This window comes from Cornus florida, unplaced genomic scaffold (assembly GCF_030987335.1).
Source record: "Cornus florida cultivar Cherokee Brave unplaced genomic scaffold, ASM3098733v1 CherokeeBrave_3.0.0_Hap2_Chr11, whole genome shotgun sequence".
Classification (NCBI taxonomy): domain Eukaryota; kingdom Viridiplantae; phylum Streptophyta; class Magnoliopsida; order Cornales; family Cornaceae; genus Cornus; species Cornus florida.
In genome coordinates, this window is record NW_026775581.1 from 107,494,226 (window position 1) to 107,515,788 (window position 21,563).

At 37.5% G+C, this 21,563-nt stretch overlaps 1 protein-coding gene across 4 annotated transcripts; it reads left to right on the top strand.

The window, feature by feature from the left end:
* Positions 1-7,396: 7,396 nt before the first annotated feature.
* LOC132282318 (mediator of RNA polymerase II transcription subunit 8) lies at positions 7,397-21,358 on the top strand. Of its 4 annotated transcripts, none has more exons than XM_059783946.1 (12): positions 7,398-7,722; positions 8,532-8,656; positions 10,163-10,287; positions 10,389-10,569; positions 13,779-13,886; positions 13,991-14,058; positions 14,727-15,041; positions 15,745-15,801; positions 17,828-18,037; positions 19,014-19,070; positions 20,629-20,683; positions 20,864-21,049. In XM_059783946.1, exons 1-12 carry the CDS (start codon positions 7,511-7,513, stop codon positions 20,911-20,913), a joined length of 1,563 nt encoding a protein of 520 aa, XP_059639929.1. In that variant the 5' UTR covers positions 7,398-7,510; the 3' UTR covers positions 20,914-21,049. The 4 variants fall into 4 exon arrangements, with proteins under 4 accessions (XP_059639930.1, XP_059639929.1, XP_059639928.1 ...); XM_059783944.1 differs by having other exon boundaries at positions 7,399-7,722; positions 20,878-21,358; XM_059783947.1 differs by lacking the exon at positions 19,014-19,070 and having other exon boundaries at positions 7,397-7,722.
* The last annotated feature ends 205 nt before the right edge of the window (positions 21,359-21,563 follow it).

The window sequence follows — 21,563 nt, forward strand, 5'->3', positions numbered from 1 at the left end:
TCATGAATCCCCCCCAATTCATCAAGTGAACTTTACAGATATTTTGGAACGCAAATTAAGCTGTGTTTATATGTGTGTTTAAGTTAATCTTAGGGATAATTCTAAAAAAATGGTATTTTGGTGGTCAAATGCCAAAAAGGTGGAATCAAACTCAAGTTTTCCAAATTAATGGAGTTTTATGAAATGCTGACATAAACATGAAAATTTATGATAGATTTTCTTTTATTTTCTTTTAATTCCTAAACTGCCTTGTTGCGAAATGACCCAATTATCCATTCAAGTGATTGCTCTCTCTTTTCATCTCTCTTTATTACTTTAGGGTTTTTATTGAGTTATTGTCGATACCTCTCTGCCTCGCCATTGTTGATTTAAGTCCAAAACTTTGTATTGTTATCAGTAGTCCTATTTTATTATGAAAACCCATTATTGTTTTGATGATTTCATTATAGTTTGTATTACTAATTTCATTACTTTTTTAAGTCTTCCTATTTATGTTTGGTCCAATTTCTAGGGTTTTTTTTTTTCATGTAATTTATTTGTTTTATTTGTTGAATAAAAACCACACATTACGAATATATATATATATATATATATATATATATATATATATAAACAAAAATAACGAAAATCAAAGACACAGTGTGATATGTAATGACAAGATACAAATGTATAATTGTGAAGTCAATTAGTAGAGTTGGTAAGGATAGTACTATAATTTCACAACAATAGGATGGGCAATTTGGGAATCAAAAGAAAATCTACAATAAATTTTCATGTCTATTTTTTTAATTCTTCCTATTTATATTCAGTCCAATTTCTAGGGTTTTTTTCATGTAATTTATTTGTTGAATAAAAACCACACATTAGGTAAAAAAATATAAACAAAAGTAATGAAAATCAAAGGCAGTGTGATACGTAATGGCTAGATACAGAATTAGTAGAGTTGGTAAGGGTAGTAGTATAATTTCACAACAACAAAGGATGGGCAATTTGGGAATTAAAAGAAAATCTACAATAAATTTCCATGTCCAAGTCAGCATTTGATAAAACTCCATTAATTTGGAAAACTTGGGTTTGACTCCATCTTTTTGGCATTTGACCACCAAATTACCATTTTTTTGGAATTATCCCTTAATCTTATTGCACATTAGACTTGTTGAAGTCTATTGTGGAATTAACTCTTCCATTCTTCGTTTGGTATATTGGATTCAACATTTTCCACGAGTTTAGGTTATCAGAATCTTGCAGATTTCTATTATTTTTCGTTTGGAATAATTTAAGTTTTGGTTTCCTTCAATTGTTTGGATCTCTACCAACCCAAATCATAGAGCATTTCAAGGATTGATAGGTGGTGCTGTTTTGAGCAGATGCATCCTAGACTGAGTTTCTCAAGGGAGTTATCACCACAGCATTGATACAAGTTGATTGCTCATTGGTGAATACATATCAAATAAATAGTGGAGCCATCTTTTAGGCTTTACATTTAACCTCTTAGGGCAGGGCAACACAATTAGAATGAGGCTGTTTAATCTTGGTATGGCCTTCGAGATTAGCATGGTTTAAGTATTTGGCTTGCTTTAAAATCAATTCTTGCAACTGAGGACGAATTGGTTTCCCTTGGACACGGAGATAATCTTTTGGATGAGATTTTTTAGTCAAGTCTGAAATTGGTGTGTCCACTTTGATTGGCTTGTGGGATTGGCTAGTCAGAGGCCAATGTTCGTTAGAAGATGAGCTCCCCTATTTGGTTTTTTATATTTTACCTGTTCTATTTCTTTTTCTGCGAATGGAGACTATTTCTCTTTTCTTTTGAAGAAAGTAGGTCATTACTTGGTCGAATGGTGGTATTTCAAGCACAGTTATTCAAGTTTAGTAGTTATACTTTGAGTTGTGATACGGAGTCCGAAAGTCGGACGTCGTTCTGCACTCGCGTTAAAAATTTTGATGTGTGGACTCTCGGGACTACTTATCATTTTCCTCATACCTACATACATTTTAATATTGTATAATTCGGTAACTTATTTTTTTACTTCCTTTTTGTATGTTCTAATGTTTTGATTTTTAAGTGCAGGAAGAAAGAGTGCATGTGAACTGAGGCTCTACATTCCACAACCCAGGAAATTATTGCATAGCAACTCTAGTTTTTTAATTGCCACAAGGAAAGATTTTAAGAAGGATCTTTTCGCTTCATGGTGCTGATTGTTTATTTGCATCAGACCAAATGGTAGCTGAACGAATCATTTGCTTGATAGGGTTGAACACAATTATATGATAGCTTCATTCATTGCAATGGGAAATCAAAGGCCTGGATTTGGTTGAATAATCAAGCTGTGCTTGGCTGCATGGAATTGGAGTCTTGGACTTGGAATTGGAATTGGTGGAATTGGTGAAATTGGAGAAAATTTTGATTTAATTTTGTTAGTTACTCTTTTCCAATTCCACAAATTCTAATTCTAAAGCTCCAATTCCATACAAATGAACTCGTTTATGATCAAATAGTATTTTTAAGTATCTGAGTTCATGGCCAAAGCCAGATAGAACACTTCAGAATTAGCCCCAGCTGCACAAATTTCATTGCTTTACGTATCTTGTTTGAAGTGCTCCTGTGAGCCTCGAATTATGCTACAAATAAATTTTGCTCAACACAATCATATATATATATATATATATATATATATATATATATATATATATATCTCTTTCGTGTCTAACATCTGCAATTGTTATCGACACGACTATGTCATTTATATCCAGTAAGAGTTGCTCAAATGTTACTGTAATGGGGATCTTCATTGCAAGCTTGCAACATTCTTGTCCCAATAATCTGTATATTAGTTGGTTTATATCTTCTTTTTCTGTTAACATTCAACTACATTGCAACTAAATATATGCTTCTAGCATAGTAGCTGTTTGGAGCCGAATCTCTATTTGGGATTCTATAGCTCACACAATTCGTTTCTGGTGATCGCTAGATGAATCTCTAGTTGTTCGTTCCATTAGCATTATTGAACCACGTTAACAATTCAGAATAACCGATTAAAATTAAGCCATGAATGTTTGGGGGTAATGAGAGAATCAAGGCAATTAAAGAACTGTAAGCTACGTTATGAAAGCAATTAAAGAACAACTAATGTAAACTTAGAATTCCAAGTTATGTTATGGAAAAAATGTGGGTTGAAGTGCAAGCCTATTACACTGGAATGTAGACCAAGTATAGATGGCATAGGATTCGATAGACACATGGAAAGTAGGTGTGTTAGTCTAGGACCCAATCTCATCATAGATGAGTTCTTAGAAGCTAGGTCCAAGGTTGACCACCACGCGAATGATCGCGATGAAGTTGTGCAAAAACTATTGTCACACGTGATGCATCATCCTTTAATTGACATGGATGTGATGTGACTTTATAGGTTCACATATTTGACTTGACATGCCTGTGATGCGCATTTCGTGGACACTTAAATGTTGTAATGCCTTAATCACATAGATCAAACCCCTATTTGTTGACAGGGCAGAAGTAATTGGTTTCACCCGTTGTTTGGAAACTAAGTTCGCAGTTGGATAAGCACTATGTGGACGATTGCGATAAAGTTGCTTTACAAAAGCTATTGTTGCACGTGACGAGCCATCTTTTGATTGACATAGATGTGACTTTATAGGTTAACTTATGCTTAATGTCACGCCCCGCCTATGGAGGTTGTGCCACGCAGGCGACACGCAGATGCTGAGGAGGACATTACATGGCAAGTGGAGTTTCTAGAGTCTTCCGGAGTAGTCTAAAGTTGTGTGAAAGATTCTAGATATGTGTAGAAATATGTAGAAGTGTGTGGAAGGTTCTAGAGTTCTCTAGAGTTGTGTGGAGTAGTATGGAGAATTCTAGAATGTTGTAGATATTTATGGATAAGTATGGAAGTGTGAAGAAGGTGGGAGAAGATTCTAGAGAATCGATCTCCACCATCGGTTAAAATGCATCCTAGCCGTCCATTGGGGATGGAGATGCCTATAAATAGAGGTAGGACTTCATTTTGTAGGCAACAAGTCCTAGAGTGAGTCTTGAGAGCCTTGTAGAGAGCTTGAGTGCTAGTCTTGTACAAAGCATTCTTTGAAGTAATAGAAGTGTTCTTTCCTTGCCAACGTAAGTGTCTTAGTGTGTGTGAGTGTGCAAGCCAAGTGAGGTGAGGGCGAGTGCAACTACAACACTAGTAAGCGCACGAGGGGAGTGTGTTGGCTAAGGTGTGCACGGGAATTAGGCTGACCAAGTACTTGCGAGAGTGGAAGCAACGTCTTGGTACCGCACGGGAGCAGCTAGAGTGGTGCTGAAACTCTAAGCCCGTGACAGTTGGTATCAGAGCAGGTTCGTCAAGGGAACTTTGTTGGAGTAGACATGGCTAGCGGAGGAGACCACCAAGTCCACGTCTTGGAGCAGAGCTTGGAGGAGAAGCTTGCTACACACTTGGTCTACACGGAGACCAAGTTTAACAGGCTCGAGAGAAAGATGGCGGAACTCTACGAGCTGATTGACGGCATTGCCAACAAGGCGCGAGAGAAGGAAAGGGACTTGTACGATCAAGTAGACGACTTGCGCGTGGAGATTGCCGAGTGCAAAAAGGAGTTTTCCCAGGCGCGCGAGGTCGTGGTGAAGCCAAGGAAGAAGAAAGGGCCAGAGCCCAAGGAGTATGATGGGGCAAGGAATGCGCGCCAGATTGACAACTTCTTCTGGCACATGGAGCGGTACTTCGAGTGCATGGAGATCGAGGATGATGAGGAAAAGGTGCAGACAGGCACTATGTACCTCACGGACACTGCCGCTCTATGGTGGAGGCAGCGCTTCACTGGTAGAGGCGCAAGAGCAGTTGACACATGGGAAGAGTTCAAGAGGCAGTTCTACCCTGAGTGCGTTGAGGACCTCGCCATGATCAACCTAAGGCGCCTGAAGCAGAAGGGCAGCATAAGGGAGTATGTGAAGGAGTACTCCAACTTGATGCTGGAGATCCCAGAGATGCCAGAGCGGCAACGTGTGTGTTTGTTCATTGATGGGTTGCAGTCTTGGGTAGCCACAGAGCTGAGAAGGAGGGAGCCTAGAGATTTGGCATCCGCAATGGCTATAGCGGAGCGCCTTGAAGACTTTAGGCGCGATGACAAGAGGGCCACGTCTCCCAGAAGGGACCACGGCAAAGGTGGGGGAGACTGTCGCTTCAAGAAAAGGGGCTCGCCCAAGTCAAGTGATGATGAACACAGCGATGAGGAGAGACGCCCACGCCATGATAAGGGTAAGGACCATGGAGAGAGGTCTAAGGCTAGTGGCAAGTGGGAGCCGAAGTGTTACTTGTGCGAAGGGCCGCACATATTGCGACACTGCCCCAACAAGAAGACCATGAGCGCCCTTGTGAAGGATAAGGGCAAGGGCAGGGTGGACGATGCGGGCAGCGATGAAGATAAGTGTATGGGGGCTATGCAGATGCTGAGTAGCATAGCGCATGACACCAAGAAGAAGGGCAAGGCAAAGAAGGTAGCTGGGGTGCGCTATGTGGATGCGCAGGTTGGTGGCAAAGCCGTGCAAGCGTTGGTAGACACGGGTGCTACACACAACTTCATTACCCCGGAGGAGGCGCAACGACTTGGCTTGGAGATGCGCAAGACAGAGGGATGGATCAAGGCCGTCAACTCCACGGAGGCACGCGTGAGTAGAGTGTGCAAGGAGGTGGAGCTATGCATGCAAGGATGGAAGGGCAATGCCGACTTCCAGGTTGCGGAGATGGACGACCATGACATGGTGCTGGGGCTGGAGTTCATGGACAGGAACAACGTCGCGCCACTACCATGCCTTGGTGCGTTAATGATACTTGGAGGTGAAGAAGGCAAGGCCGCATGCATGGTGCCGCTCGTGGGCAGGAAGGAGAGTCCAGAGGTGGCAGTCAACACGATGGAGCTCGTGAGGACCTCACATCTCCCAAAGGGCGCTCGTACATTTGGGCCAAGGACATATGCGCAAGTGCTGATGACCTGCGAGAGGCTGGGTCAGCTGAAGAAACCGTGACGAGGGCGTCACGGAAATGGGTGGGGGAGAATGTCACGCCCCATGTACGAAGCATTCTTTGAAGTAATAGAAGTATTCTTTTCTTGCCAACGTAAGTGTCTTAGTGTGTGTGAGTGTGTAAGCCAAGTGAGGAGAGGGCGAGTGCAACTACAACACTAGTAAGCGCATGAGGGGAGTGTGTTGGCTAAGGTGTGTACGGGAATTAGGCTGACCAAGTACTTGCGAGAGTGGAAGCAACGTCTTGGTGCTGCACGGGAGCAGCTAGAGTGGTGCTGAAACTCTAAACCCGTGACATTAAGGTGACATACTTGGGACACTTATTTGGCTAGGCACTCAAGTGTCGTTTTGTTTTAGTTACATTGCTTAGACCCTTCTCTGTTGATGGGATAAAAGGTACCTGGTTTTGCTTGTTGCTTAGCATACACTTGAGTTCTATTTATATTTTTTGAGAAACTACGTTTGCAGTTGAATGAGTGTCACATGGACAATCTCAATAAAGATGTTTTGTAGAGACTAAAATCATACGTGATACTTGGGACCCTTTTAAGTTCACTCATGTTTCACGTGACATACTTGGAGTTTCGTCTTGTTTTAGTCACATCACTCATATACTTTGAACAAAAAATAATTAATTTTGCCCATTGCTTAGCATATGTTACGTTGGACCCTAACTTTTGGTATATGCTACGCCTGACCAAAGGAGTTAGAGCCGCAGCTTCTTATTGAGATAATTTAATTATTGCGGCCGTAAATTCTAAACATGATCAAGTTTGTTGATGTAGTTTAGAATGAGACCCGGTTTTACATATTTCACCTTTTTTTTTTTTACTTGACCCATTTCTCATGTCTAAGTGAATCAAATGTCTAATTTAAATGCTGACACATACAAATTAATGAATTATTAAAAAAAAATACAAGTTGAATGGAAAGTAAGTAGGGGTTTTTTCTTTTCTTTTTTTGTTGTGCGTGTGTAAATTTAGATCCTTAAATCAATTTATATGTAACTTTTCATAAAGAATTTGAATTTTTTTTTTTAAGCAGTTGAAATAGGAGGCATAGGATGCTTCATGATGTTATCATGGTGTCATTATTCTTTCATATATTTAATTTTTTTATTTGTATTTATGGAGAAAAAAAAAATTACAGATTTTCCAATTTGTACAACCTCTCTTGTCCAATTTTTCTTTTTAAGATATCCCAAATTAGTAAAGTGAAAGCAAAAATTAATGCCGTCTTTCCATTGTTGCCCCCCAAGTTTTTAAAAACTTACAACTTGAATATGATAATTTAGTAAATTTAAAAGAAGACATTAATTAATTACATATCCCATAAAAAGAAATTAGAACGGACGACACAGAGGAGCATGAAAAGACTCGTCGTCCAACGAATCATACGAACGAGTTACTACAACAATTGTTAAAAAGGTTAAATCGCCACCGCTCTCTAACAGTCTCTCTTTCTCTCTCTGCGGTCATGGCCGCCATGGAAGGCATTGTTGGAGCTCAGGACCAAGCCCAGGCTCAACAACAACAACCGCCCAAGGTTGTGGAGAGGCTGAACCCTGCGGTTCAACAGCAACTCAATCTCGAGTCTGTCAAGACGCGAGCGATCAGCCTCTTCAAAGCCATCTCTCGCATCCTCGAAGACCTAGATGCCATCGCTCGCACCAATTCTGTCCCTAAATGGTTAGCCCTCTCACTTTTTCACTCTAAATTTGTTTGAAATTAGAAGAATTTCGAAATTATGAATTTTAACTACTAATTTTGCCTAAGATTCACAGACCTACCTTTCACCCATGCAATGCACGAAGACATGTAATAAGTAAATGTTCATAACATCGTGTATGAAGGCGAATGTTACTCAGGCACACACAGACAGACGCAGACACAGACAGACGACAAGAAACTGCAAATCAGTTAATTTCAGTATCCCACTCCGATGTGTGCTTATATTGAGATTTAGGATAGAAAGCTTTGAACCTCTGTGTAGTGCCACACACTCCAACACAGTGTGGACTCTTACAGCATATGCATTTTTTACACTGTTCTGCATTGCAGAAAATTGTTTTTTTAATCCAATGCTTCGTGTATTAGGTACTATTCTCCTATGAATGGTCAATCATATATCACCTGGATAGGAATACTTTTTGCAATTACAGTTATCCAATGTATTTTGGGAAAGGACTGTTATCCTGATTTCCTTTGAGTTCAAATGTTGGCTTTTCATTTCTGTTACTCATATTATTATACCTATTCACTGTCCTGGGGATATGATTTGTGAAACTGTCATCTGAGATCCATCACTCAATCTGAGGAATTAGAGAAATAATAGGAGTGTTTCAAAAATCATGTCTTGAAGTAACTGATTTTTATGATTTTGATGACGAAAATTTTTAAGTGAGTCAAGTGATCTTATGGGCATGCATGTAATAAATGTTAAGCTTAATTGGCAATTGCTGCTGATTCTTTTTGACATGCTTGTTTCTGTCCACCAGGCAAGATGTATTGGGGCAATTTTCTATGGTGAATCTTGAGCTTTTTAACATAGTGGAAGACATCAAGAAGGTTTCCAAGGCTTTTGTTGTACATCCAAAGAACGTCAATGCAGAGAACGCCACAAGTATGAATAATTTCTCTCACATTAGTAAGGCATATATAAATACACATATGGAGTTCCTAGACTGATGGATCCAACTGAATGGTTCTAATAAAAATCATCTGTCAATGATATTGAGTGGAATCAGTGCCTAGGTAATGCAAAGAACAACTTTTATTCATGATATGATCCTTTATTCAAACCTTTCAAGATAGTTTTTAGGGGTTCTTAGGAAAACTTGACACACTATTTGCATGCATTTATATGTATCTGAAAAGAACTATCATTTTCTTCTTATTTATGTTTCCCTGGCCTTTTTATTTATTTTTTGGTTTGTTGCTTTATGGTAATGGCAGGGGAATAGTGAGTGACATCTCTTGGCAAGTACAACTGTTTCTCTTGAATCTTGATCTCACAATTTTTATTTTTGGGTAAATTACCTAGACCCCCCCTGAGGTTTTAATAAATAACCCATAAATGAAACCTTTGCAAAAATAACTATGATACCCCCTGTCAAAGTTTGTCGGAGAAATGGTATTAAATTATTAATTTGATTGACATTTTTACCCTAAATATGTTAATAGTTTTAAAATAAAAAAAATTAACAAAAATGCGCAAACAATTGAAAAGACCATTATGCCCTCTCTTAACCTCCCAATTTTTTTTTTTTTTTTTTGCCTGTAACAACCTAGTGTGGTAGCTTGCCTGGTGTCTCGTGCCAGCCTACATCACACCCGCCCACATAGGTCGCCACAATCACCTCCCTAAGGGCCCAACATCCCGTTGGCCACACTTTCGCCAGGGCTCCAGCTCTGATACCATTTGTAACAGCCCACTTCACCACATGGTATAATATTGTCCGCTTTTGGCCTGAACCCACACAATTTTTTTCTTGGGTTTTACCGCAAAAAGCCTTATACCATTTGGAGATACCACCTGCACATATAAGCACTTCACCTTCACCTTACCGCACAATCCCACATCACCTGGTTAAGGTGAAGGTGAAGGTGAAGTGCTTTACCACAATTGATTTTTAATTGATAATGCAGTATTAACAGAAGCCTTATTTTCAAGAAATTTCAGCATTTTTAATTGATAATGTATTTTTTATTTAATATCTGCCATACTTATCAATATATATATATATTATACCTGTCATCATCTATTCGTCTACATCAATTCTTAGGATTTGCTGGTGGAACACCGCAGATAGCCAGATAGTATCATAAGACCTCTCCCTTTTCACCACCACCACCCCCCCCTTTTTTCTCCCCCCCCCTTTTTCTCTCCCTCTTTCTCTTTCTGTATGTATATATATATATATATGTATTATGTATTTAGGAATGTATCTATCTATCTCTGGTGGAACACTGCTCTTCATATCATAAGACCTATTTATATATCCATCTATCTATCTATCTGTTTATCTATAAGTTGTCGTATTGTAGACAATTTCCTAAACAGTAAATTACATATTTATAAAGTAGCAAATGGTTTCTATAATAAACTAATGGATTCTTGTGGATACAGTTCTGCCAGTTATGTTGTCATCAAAGCTATTGCCTGAGATGGAAATGGAAGACAGTTCCAAGAGAGAGCAGGTATTACATGGGATGGAAAACCTGCCAGTATCCGCACAAATTGAAAAGCTAAAGGTGATCTAAATATAATTAAGATTGTTCCATATCAATGTAATTTTTTCTTTCCACTCAAACATGGGCATTATTTTTTTCTATTTTTGAAAAAATTATTATAGACTAGAATAGATATGATTGGAGCAGCCTGTGAAAGTGCTGAAAAGGTCATAGCTGATACCCGTAAAGCCTATTTTGGTACACGACAAGGGCCAACGATTGTTCCAACATTAGACAAGGTCCAAGCTGCAAAAATTCAAGAACAAGAGAATTTACTGCGAAGTGCTGTAAATCATGGCGAAGGTGTTGTTCTCAACTGATACTTCTCATAATTTGCTTTTTAACAGAAGGAATTCCTTTTAATATTCAGGCCTGCTTCTCGTGTTTCATATATACTGTGACTCCAAGTTTATGAGTCTTCAGTTTAACCTAGTTGTAATCATACCTCATTCTTGAAGGCACATTTTCTGCGAATGAAGCTATATTATAATGACATCCTCTTTGATGGACAATGGTCCTTAACTTTCTTTATCTGGAGACTTATGTGGTTAAATGATTTGTTGTACGAGTACTTTAAAATATTCGAAGTATTCTCGTTGGACACTACATAGCATGGGTATGTTACGGAGTACGTATGTAACATTTCTAACAGACTTTATACCTGACAGCTGGTGTCTAATAAAATTAGTAACACCTTAAAACTTGTAAGAAATTCCGTAGGTTATCTGCTTGAGATATAATAATATATGGAGAAATAAGAGAATAACTTTATTAAGGAAATGTTATTGCAAGCATCTTTAGTTGCATGAATATTTTATCCACGCTTTTCTTATGCTTTTCTTGCTTCACTATCTTATTTTGTCTAAAGATTGACTGAGCTTCAAAATAAATTTTTAGATTTCTTGGGCACTGGATCCACAGTTTGGTTGATGGAAATTCCTGTAACCTGTCACAGAACTGTAATTTGTCTCCTGCTTTCTCATTGGTACCATAGCTGGTGAATGATCTTCTCGTGTTGCTTTTTATTATGGGCGTATCATCTCTTCACTTTGGCTGGTTGACTTGGATTATCTGTGTGTGTGTGTGTGTTTCCCCGTCTTTCCTCCAATATAGTGGGATTTATTACTCTTTTTCTAATGAAGTTTGGGTTACACATATAAGCAGCATTCTTCTTAAGTTTAATGTTTAAGCTACTGAATATGAGACTGAGATCAAGTACTAATTGTTTGCTGCAGAATGAGTACTCTGCATGAGACTTGTGAGGTCCAACATTCAATGTGTGTTAAATTATAGGGATACTCCTGTGGAATCATTGACTTCCATGTCTAATATTATGTAACATATTTCTCAGGTTTTTGATGGAGTAACTATGTTGTGTAAGTAAATCCCTGTCAAAGTAATGCACTTTCTGATAGAATGATGTCATATATTTTATCGACTGTATCTCGCTGTGTAAAATATTCAAAGGGCCTGCAGCCATATATAGAGTTCAGGGCTGGGTTTGGCTTTAAATTTTTATAGAAATGAGTAGAAATTGGCTAATAGTTTTTTGAAGTTGAATTAGGGATTATAGGCACCGTTTTAATAGTTTGAAGAGTGATTTTACCCAAAAATAGAAAATAAATATTTGTTGCCAATAATATAAGAGGAAGTGATCAAGAAAAAGAAGAATCAGTGAGTCATGCCTTCTTGATCTTGACCATTGTTTCGATTCGCTTTGTAACTGAAAGCACACTTTATAAATTTTAGAAGAGATGACGCAACCTTATTATTGCAGCTAGTATATTGTTTGATAGGTGTATCCCCTTATGATTGAACGGGAAGTTTTATGGAACAACTATTAGACCAGCCATACTCTATAGCATGGAATGTTGGGCAGTTAGGAAACAACATACATAAAAAGTGAGTGTGGCGGAAATCAGTGTTGTTAAAGGCGCGCCTAGGCATGCGCCTAGGCTCGAGGCGCAGGTCTAGTGCCTGTTGTCATCCCAGGCTCACTAGTGTTTACTAGGCGTGCGCCTCGGTTGTGCCTCATCCTATTTGTCTAGGTGCGCCTAGGCGCGCTTGGTTGTTATTTGTTTTTTTTTAAATGATTGTTCTATCTCTTAAGCCAAAAAGGGTACTTTTGGCAACTTAATAAACAAATAAGAAAGCTTAAGCATAGCAGAGAAGGATCTGATATAGATTGTTCTATCTCTTTTTTTTCTTTTTCTTTTCTTGTTAACAGTTTTTTTTAATAGATTTATTTTTTTTTGTACTATGTTTTGCCTTTCAAGAAAACAAATTTGTGCTATATTTTATGGTTCTTGAATGCCCTTCCATGGCATCATGTAACCATACATGAAGGGGGAATTGTGCAGATTTAGCAACTGCACCGGCAAATACTAGAACGGCACACAATAATAAATGATAAATTGACCTCATTTTTAAAAATCAAGTTATTGACTATTTTGGATAAATCCCGAAATTCAAAACTACCTGTTATCCAGTAAAAACCTAAAATTCCTAATAATAAACAAAAATATAGTTGATGGATTTACTTTTTTATATTAGATATTAATTTTTAGAATATTGATATGACTTGTGAGATATGAATGCTATTATGGTAGTTTAAAATTTCAATTGTGCGCCTCACTTCACTCAGGCGCGTACCTTGCCGTGCGCCTCTCGCCTAGGCTCCAAAGGACCTCTAGCGCCTTGAGCCTTTAATAGCACTAGCGGAAATGCGAATGTTGAGATGGATGTGTGGTGGGAGTAGCACAAATTAGAGAAAAAATCAGAGAAAATCGATTAAGATAGTTTGGACATGTGCAAACAAGACATTTTAAGTGCCCTAGCTAGGAAAAGTGACATAGTCTACATTGATGGTAATACTAGGGGAAGAGGAATACTAAAGTTAATGTGAGTAAATTTAGCAAGGAAGGATATGATAACATGTGGATTGACTGAGGATATGGCCTTAAATAGAGCAGAATGAAAACATATGATTGATTTAGCCGACTTCAAGTGGTTGGGAACTAGGCTTGGTTTTTGCTGTAGTATGACACAACCTTATTATTAGAATTATAAGTAACCCTAGATAGGAAAGGATCCTCTTCTTCGTTGTTTTTTTTTTTTGCTTTGTCTTCTTCTTCTTTGGACAACATGAATTCTTGCCTCTGAATCAATCTAATAAATAAAGGAAACACAAATCTGTATGAGTTCATTACTACAGCAACATGAACAACTCTGTACTACAGTGACATGAATATCAACTTGCTATAGAGTATCCTGAATAGAACTGCGAAAATTTTCTGCTTTATATGATTAAATATAATATAATATGATTTAGAGCTTTGCAACTGGAGGAAACAACTACCAGAGATGTTTCAAGCCACCAAAAGGTTTTTAATTTGTGTCCCCAACAGATCTTTCTTGACCCTCAGCCTATTATATTTTACTGCAAGGACATCAGTTAGTGTGAGTGTATGCTTATTATATTATTGATTTTATTGACTGGTTTTTGTATTAAGGATTAAGAATACCTGGGGATCAAAAGCAGATTACGTCTGCTCTTCCCATGCATCTGGTGGATGTTCTCGCCGTGAGTGATACCACGCAGACTTTTGTTGATGCATCTGGTATGGTTTAGCATGTCATTGATGCATGATTATTTCCTTAAATTTTTTGAAAACCTTGTGTGTTTTGGTGTCAATAAAGTGGCATTTAAAACCTTGTGTTTCAGGCATGTACATGAAAACTAATACTCCCCTGTCATCGAACAACATTAACAGCCAGGGAACGTTGTTACAGGTTAGATCATTGTCTTTTGGGCTTTTCTGAAATTAACATGAAATCATTTATAGGGATCTTTGATATAATGAAGCTAGCCCAGATTGCTCAAATAAATAAAATATATTTTCGTCCTTGTCATTCCAAGGCAGGTTCATCCATTCTGTTTCCTCATTCCTCTTTTCTTTTCCATTTTTTCTCAACTTGTTGGTATGTTTTCTTTTTCATCATCCATCTCGTTAATGAGAAGAATTTACAATTTTAAACTTAAAATTGCAGGATGCTTGCATGCTTTTTGAAGTGTTCTTTATATGGACATTGTTCTGTTTGCTAGTAGCTGCATTCAGCTTGTGTAGTGGAATGTGGGTACATATAGTTACTGAGTAGTATTAATGTATTATAATGTGCTTAAAGCACATGTCTGCCCGATATTTTACACTATAAACTCAGCCCGAGATCAGGTTGTTTTTGGCTTTAGGTTTTGCAGCTACCCATCAAAATCTAACAGGACATCTCCACCAAATATTACCTTTTTTGCCAATTTATTGATTTAATATCCGTGTACTTCTTTATGGGGCTTATGATGAGAAATTTCCAGTTCACATCTTTTTTCTTGTAAGATGCAAACTGCATGATTCTCTGCAAGTGTGGCTGTTTTTTAGCACTCTTACCCAACAATTTCTAAGTAGGCTTCTGGAACACAACTTATTGGAAGATCAGCAGCTTCCCCTTCCGGTGCTACTGCGGCCACTTCCTTTGATAATACAACGACGTCTCCACTGCCATATGCAAACTCGCCTAGGTCTGGCACGACTTTGATGAATACACCATCTCCTCAGCAACAATCACAACAGCAGCAGCACCAACAGCAGCAGCAGCAGCAGCAGCAACAACAACAACAACAACAACAACAAAGGCAAAAAATGATGCAATTACCCCGACATCAGCAGCAACTCCTTGCTCATCAGCAATTCAGGCAATCTTCGATGCCTGGACTGGGGCAGGTACAGTTTTATTTAATATATTTTTTTTTATTGAAGTGGCCATATTTTTAGTGACAGGAGGAAGTAGCATATGATTAGAATCTATCTTTATATTGTTGTTCTTTCCCTGAAATGATGAAGTAGATTAGATGAAATATTTGGCCTGTTTTGAAAGCAGACATTTCGTTACATCATTATATATGTATGCCAGTGTGAGGGTGTGGTGTGTGTATATACGCCCAAACTCAGAGAGACACATGCTTCACACGCTAATCCAATTGGTTGACTATGGTGTTCTTTAATGGGCGATACTGAAGGTTTTTGCCCTCAACTTGACATCAATTTAGTTCCGGTCAAAAACATACGAGTTCGGAAAAGTTGCTGAGGATTTTAAATTTAGAAAATTTTCAACGAAGGGCTGTAGCCTAGTGGTATCTCCTCACATCCCAAAGTGGAAAGTTTAGGGTTCTAGTCCCCATAGGGGCAAAGTGTGTGTGAGTTACTTGTCAATCGTCAGTAAGTTTTATGTAGCATTCCTTTATTTTTTGTAAATGCCTGTGTAACAACTAACAAGTAGATCTATTTTTCGTGACACCCGAGTGCTAAATATCTTGCAGGCCAAACTTTTTTGTTCCGTGAACAGGGTGATTTTATTAAGAAGAACTACAAAAGTACAACTATTGTAGTACTTACTTTTTTTTTTTTCTTTTTTTTTTTTTGGCAGAACCAGCTGCCACAGCTGCATGATTTGCAGGGCCAAGCTCAGCAGAAGTTTCAATCGGTAAATTTGCACTAGTCTTTTATTTATCGTCCTGTATCTCCATCCGGATGCTTTTCCCGTGTATGTTTTACAAAGATATGCAAACAATTCACACAAGCACTGTGCATATATGCATGGCACTGCATGTGTGTTTGTACTTACGGATATATGCCACAAAGCATGTCATTGTGCCCCTCTCTCTTGGTGCCTTATATAATTTCGTATTTTATTTTCTTCATGCTGACTAGATAATCTATCTAGCCACTTACTTAGAGCAGTCCATTGTTTTTCTTATATACATTTCTATCATGGATGCTGATGTGAAATGTGTGAGCATTTTTGAACTGGCGGCTGCACTTGGATGCGTTGATTGTTAAGATTATGGTAGTGGTGACAGTGACAGTGGCAGCAATAGCCTATGTCTCTTAAGTCCCAACTTGCAAAACAATGTTATTTTCTGTTAAAAGTTCTCTCATCTTCTTTTTGGTTGTTTTATATTCCTTAACCATAAATTTTCATTCTCTTTCAACCACAGGTACCACACCAAATAAGGTCTGTGTGTGTGTGTGGAGGATAGAATTTCATTATTACATCCATATATACACTTCTAGAATTTGATTCACTAGGATACTGCTACGACTTTTATAATGCTCCAAGTGCACAATGTCATGAAGTAATATATACTCAGTGAGTCCAAGGTCGAACCATAGGGAAAGGGGAAACAATAATTAATGGTGAAAGCAAAAGCAAAAATATTTAAAAGATTTGGAAAGTTTGGTGATTGAATCACAGAGAATTGATTTGAATAATATTTCGAAAAACACTAAGGTTTCAGAGATTCATACACAACAAATCTATGGTATTTGCTAACAAATTTATTTTATAACTTAATTAAGACTCATACAAAAAATGATCTCAATTAGAAGATATTGAAAGTTATTATATCCAAAGTAATATTTTTAAAAAGATGAATTCATAAATTTGATTGATTTATGAGGTGACAAAACTAGTAATTTGATTCACAGGGAATCCTAAGCATTCACTGTGCCCGGAGTCAACGATAACTCAAAGAATTATACAAAACAAACGCTTTTTCAAAATAGTAGAATCAATTCAAAATAACTTACATTAAAACCATAGATAATGGTTAAGCAAACGCCATATCAATGTTGAGGATTCACTCCTAGCCTTAGCAAAAAGGTTTAGCTACTCATAATAACAAAACAAAACTGGAAAATAGTAATAATACGGATGTGTATTCTTTGTTGGACGGCCTCTCTTATATAGAGATGATGTAGAGTTTCCTCCAAGAAAGAGGAAATAGGAAAGTGCGGAAAAGAAAATCTGCCAAAATCTGGCTTCCAAATTTGTGTCGACTTGCAGCCCAGTTTTGACCTAGTAGACATGCTCTTCATGAAATTCTTGTGAAATACAAATATGACAGGGTTTCAAGTCTTCTTTCTTGAGTTTGCATAGTTATAGCTAATTTACTGAGACGGCTTCAAAACTTTCCTTCCAAACTTCTTTCCTAAATTGAATATGGAAGTTTTATTTCTTCACTTTAATATCCCAAACGAATTTTTATTTTATAAAACTCTTCTAGAATCCTCCTTGATTGATGTTGACCAATGGATACTCGTAGATACTTGCTCTCTTGCGTATTTTCTTTCCAACGATCAATATTAACACACATTTGATCGATCGAAGCTCTAAATACTTCGATTGGTGCTTTAAAATTCCTACAAAATAAATTATGCAATAAAATTTAATGTGATGGATAATAAACTCGTATATTTTCATGCATTAACATGCAATTTTAACCAAGAAAACATTTAACAGTGGAAAAAGGGGATTTTCTTATATTTGTGTATATAATATGGAAATTAATGCAAAATAAGTGCGATAATGCCTACTATAATTATGATATTTATCCAATTGAAAGCTATTATCAGATTGCTTTCTGGATGTATTAGTATTATTCTTTCTCTCTCTTGACTCTTCAAATATTCTCTATTAATTGCTTGAATAAATATCACTGTTTCACCAGTTACACGGTCAGCATCAGATGCAATTTTCTCAGCCAATGGGGGCCCAGCAATTTCAAAGTAGGCAGCTAACATCTGGACCCATTCAGCATAGCATTGGTCAAAACCAACTCAGCCAAGGAAATCAGCTGAATCGTCATTTAAACCAATTTTCTTCCCCTGCCAATAGTGCATTGTTTAATGCTGCTCAGTCTACGCCAAATACGCAAATTGTGAGATATGTTTCCATTTTGCTCTTCCTATTCTCTGTATTTTAAATTATTGCGTCTTATTGTTTTTTATATGTCATTTATAGTTATACGAGTAATAAATATATGAGTAGTCGGTACTGGAATGAGGTATAAATGTTGAGTACTTATTGGACAAACATGGCTAATTGCTGTAATTGGGTTGTACTTCTGTTTTCATTTTCTTTCTCATTTCACCTTTCCTCTTGTAGTTTCTAGTTGCATTGCTTGAGGAAGCAACTATTTAAACTGTTATTTGTGGCGTAATCCAACTTTTATTCAATTAATCCATGCAAACCTCTAAAATTGTTCCACTGCTACAAAATTGAAGAAAGAGTAGCACTTGGGAATCTGCTACGAGTACTTGATAGTAAATAACCTTGCATTCTGTTCATTGAAATGTATTTATTTATTGTTATTATTTTTTGTGTGTACAAATAAAGAGAATTATAATTCTTTGTATTCATCAGCAGCCTAGTGTGTTCACAATTTTTTGGTGAAGTATGTCTTGTGCATTTAAAAGAGTCCAGATATGCACAATTGCACATGCAGAGTAAAATACAGCCTTCCTACTGAAGGTTGAATGAATATTTTACAATTTTTCACACTGACTTTTTATATATCCAGTTTTTGTACTTAACCTTCATACTGATTTGTTTCTGTGCTTCTTGTCGTTTGTTTGTTTTATTCATTTCCTTAAATTTTCTTTTGTTAAATCCACTTTTCGTTTAATCCTTTTTGGAATTCGAGGGGACATCTGTGGCATCCTACCATTCAGCTGACTTTGGAAAAATTGTATCTTCATCCGAAGTAATTTACTTCTTGGAAACTAACAGTTACCATGTGGACAAATCTAATCTTGATTTGTTATTTATAAATAAATCTTTACTTATTTTTATTCTTCTGTTACTGAGAAAAATTTGTAACCATAAAAATTTACTATCTTTTTCATTAATGTCAGATTCCAAACATGTCCGCAACGATGCCATCACAATCACTTCTCCCACGAATGCAGCAGGTTAGCTTTCAAATTGCTTCACAACTCTCTCTCTCAACCCAACTCAGTAGAAAGGTGCCATCTCCTAATTAGTGAGGACGTCTTTATGATTCAACTCAAGAGCTCCCTTTTAAGGGGGAATAGCTAACAAGATGGTGGTAATTTACTTTGCAAGTCCCGAATGGAATTAGAATTGTCTGTATGTCTGGGTAGCTAAACATCCTATACATCTATGATTTGAGTATGATTACTTCATGGGTTGAGCCGTAAACCACCCTTGATCCTTTCTTCTATACATGTATGTCAATGGGTCTTGCCTAGGCACTTCAGTTTAGAGCCTTGGAGAGTTTGGAGCTTTTTGGGGTCGAGCTGCGTCTTTAATTACTCTTGTCTAGAAATTTGCCTTTTTTTTTTAAAGCCAATATGTGCCTTTAATGACTACACCCAGTCTTCAATCAGGGACACCCTAGTGTAAGTTCCATGCTTCCAACCAAATCCACCATGCAATTGCTGGAATAATCCACAAGTGATTTGCAATTGTTGGAATAATCTTGCTTGAACCTATATTAAGCAGCATCTATTGAATTCGTGTATTTCATTATGAAAAATGGGAAGTGTCATCCACTTCGAATATGGCCCAGCGGTTTACTCGCTGAACTTTGGAGCTTAGCAAGCCCAAGGTCTAGGGTTCGAGTCCCACTGGGAGTTCTTTGTGGTTAGCCTCCATTGCTCCTGCAGTGACTTACCCAGCCCGGGTGGGGAGGCGCCCTTCCGGGTCATCGGGGATTAGTTGGGTTGTTGAGGGGCCCTAAGGGTTCGTGCCATCCCTGACACCCCGGGTTAATCCAAAAAAAAAATAAAAAAATGGAAAGTGTCAATGGAGACTTTGCATCTCTATAGGTCAGGCACAAAAAAGTTCAAGTAAGAACTTTTTCAATCCTATCTTGGGTCCAAATAATTAAAAGAATAATTATTATTTACCAGTCAATTAGCAATATCTTGGGCCCTCCTACAACATGAGTTTGTTTTTCAGAATCTTGGCAATATGTAATTAGATCTCCTGCCAGGTTTGAGGAAACTCCATTAAACTCCTGCCACAAACAGTTTTCTGTGGATTTGGATAAGGAAAATCATTTTAAAAGGAAGTCTTTTTTGTTAGTTTACCTAGATTTGCTTGGTTATTGCATAATTATCTTGCTATTTTTCCTTGTTAGAGTCCAAGCAGACACGCCTAATCAATTCTATGTTCTGTTTCAAATAAAATTATCTATTTTGAGAAGAAAATCACTACATTAATTTTCATAACCAGATATAACATTGGAATTTCTATTTGCAACCTTACCTACATATAATGTTGGTCTGTTGGCAATATTACTCCAGTTAGCTTCTTTTGTGACAAACGAATAATTACTTTTTACCCGTAGGTAACGTTTATATGTGGGTTACTGGCATGTCTATCTCATTAATTCTTTTACCGATACCATGTTCTCTGTATAAATTTAGTTTGGCATTATATTACATATTTTTACCTCAATTAGCATTATGATTTTCTTTTTCATGTTGAATTCATTGCTATCAGTTTGGATTATCTTCTGGCAATCGGAGTCATGCTTCCCAAATTTTGAGTGATCAAAGTAAGAAAATCCTTTCTAGTATTATCCTTTATATCTTTTAGCTTACTATAAGTTGTCTTTGCATATACTTGCTTGGTAAAGAGAAATGGGAGGGTGTGTCTGTGAAATGTATCATCTATCTGCTCAACCTATTTTTCCAAGTCAATTTTACATTATACCTATTTGCTAATTTGTGTTTAGGCTTCTCGTTTCAGTGTTTAACATGGGAGCAGCTAATCCTAGCACGATGATGCCTCTACAGCAGCAGCAGCAGCAGCAACATGGTTCACAAGGTGCTTTCGGAAATATGGCGCAAAATGCCTCAAATCTACAACCTGGTATGGTGGCCATCCAGAATGCTTCACAGAATCATCCCAGTTTCCAACAACAGCGACAGCAAAATCAACAGCAGTAATGTTATAGAACCTCCAAGCTAATAGGCTGACCTAGTTCTATTTGTATACTAGGTCAGGGGCCACTACAGAATAGCAGTGATGATATACATTGGAATGTGGCAATGTAGAAACTTAGCATGAAAGTTGGGCTAGACTTATTTTCTTCATTACTTTTTCATGATTTGTATGTGTTGATAGTGTATTGGAAGCTGTGACGTGCTCCATGCTGGCGCAAGGACATCAGTAGTGTAAAATGAATAAAAACTAGTTCATCTGAAATGAAAATGTTTTGGATGCCAAAGTCGCGAAATAGTTGTTCTTCACACAAGGTAATCATGCTTGTTGCATTCCTATGAGCATAAAGATGCATAATAGTGGCTGTGTATATTTGATGGTTTGAATGAATACTGACATTTTCCGATGCCAATGCCCTAACATCTTGGTGACCAGTTCCTTGGGAGTATTTTACACCCACCTTTCCAGCCTGCGGCTAATGGTAAAGTAAA

What these genes read in the sequence shown, in the direction of transcription:
- LOC132282318 (XM_059783944.1), top strand. Translation starts at nt 7,511, where the DNA reads ATGGCCGCCATGGAAGGCATTGTTGGAGCTCAGGACCAAGCCCAGGCT. An exon ending in TGCTGTAAATCATGGCGAAG is followed by an intron (nt 10,570 to 13,778) that starts GTGTTGTTCTCA and finishes TTTTGTATTAAG; the next exon opens with GATTAAGAATACCTGGGGAT. An exon ending in CGATGCCTGGACTGGGGCAG is followed by an intron (nt 15,042 to 15,744) that starts GTACAGTTTTAT and finishes TTTTTTTGGCAG; the next exon opens with AACCAGCTGCCACAGCTGCA.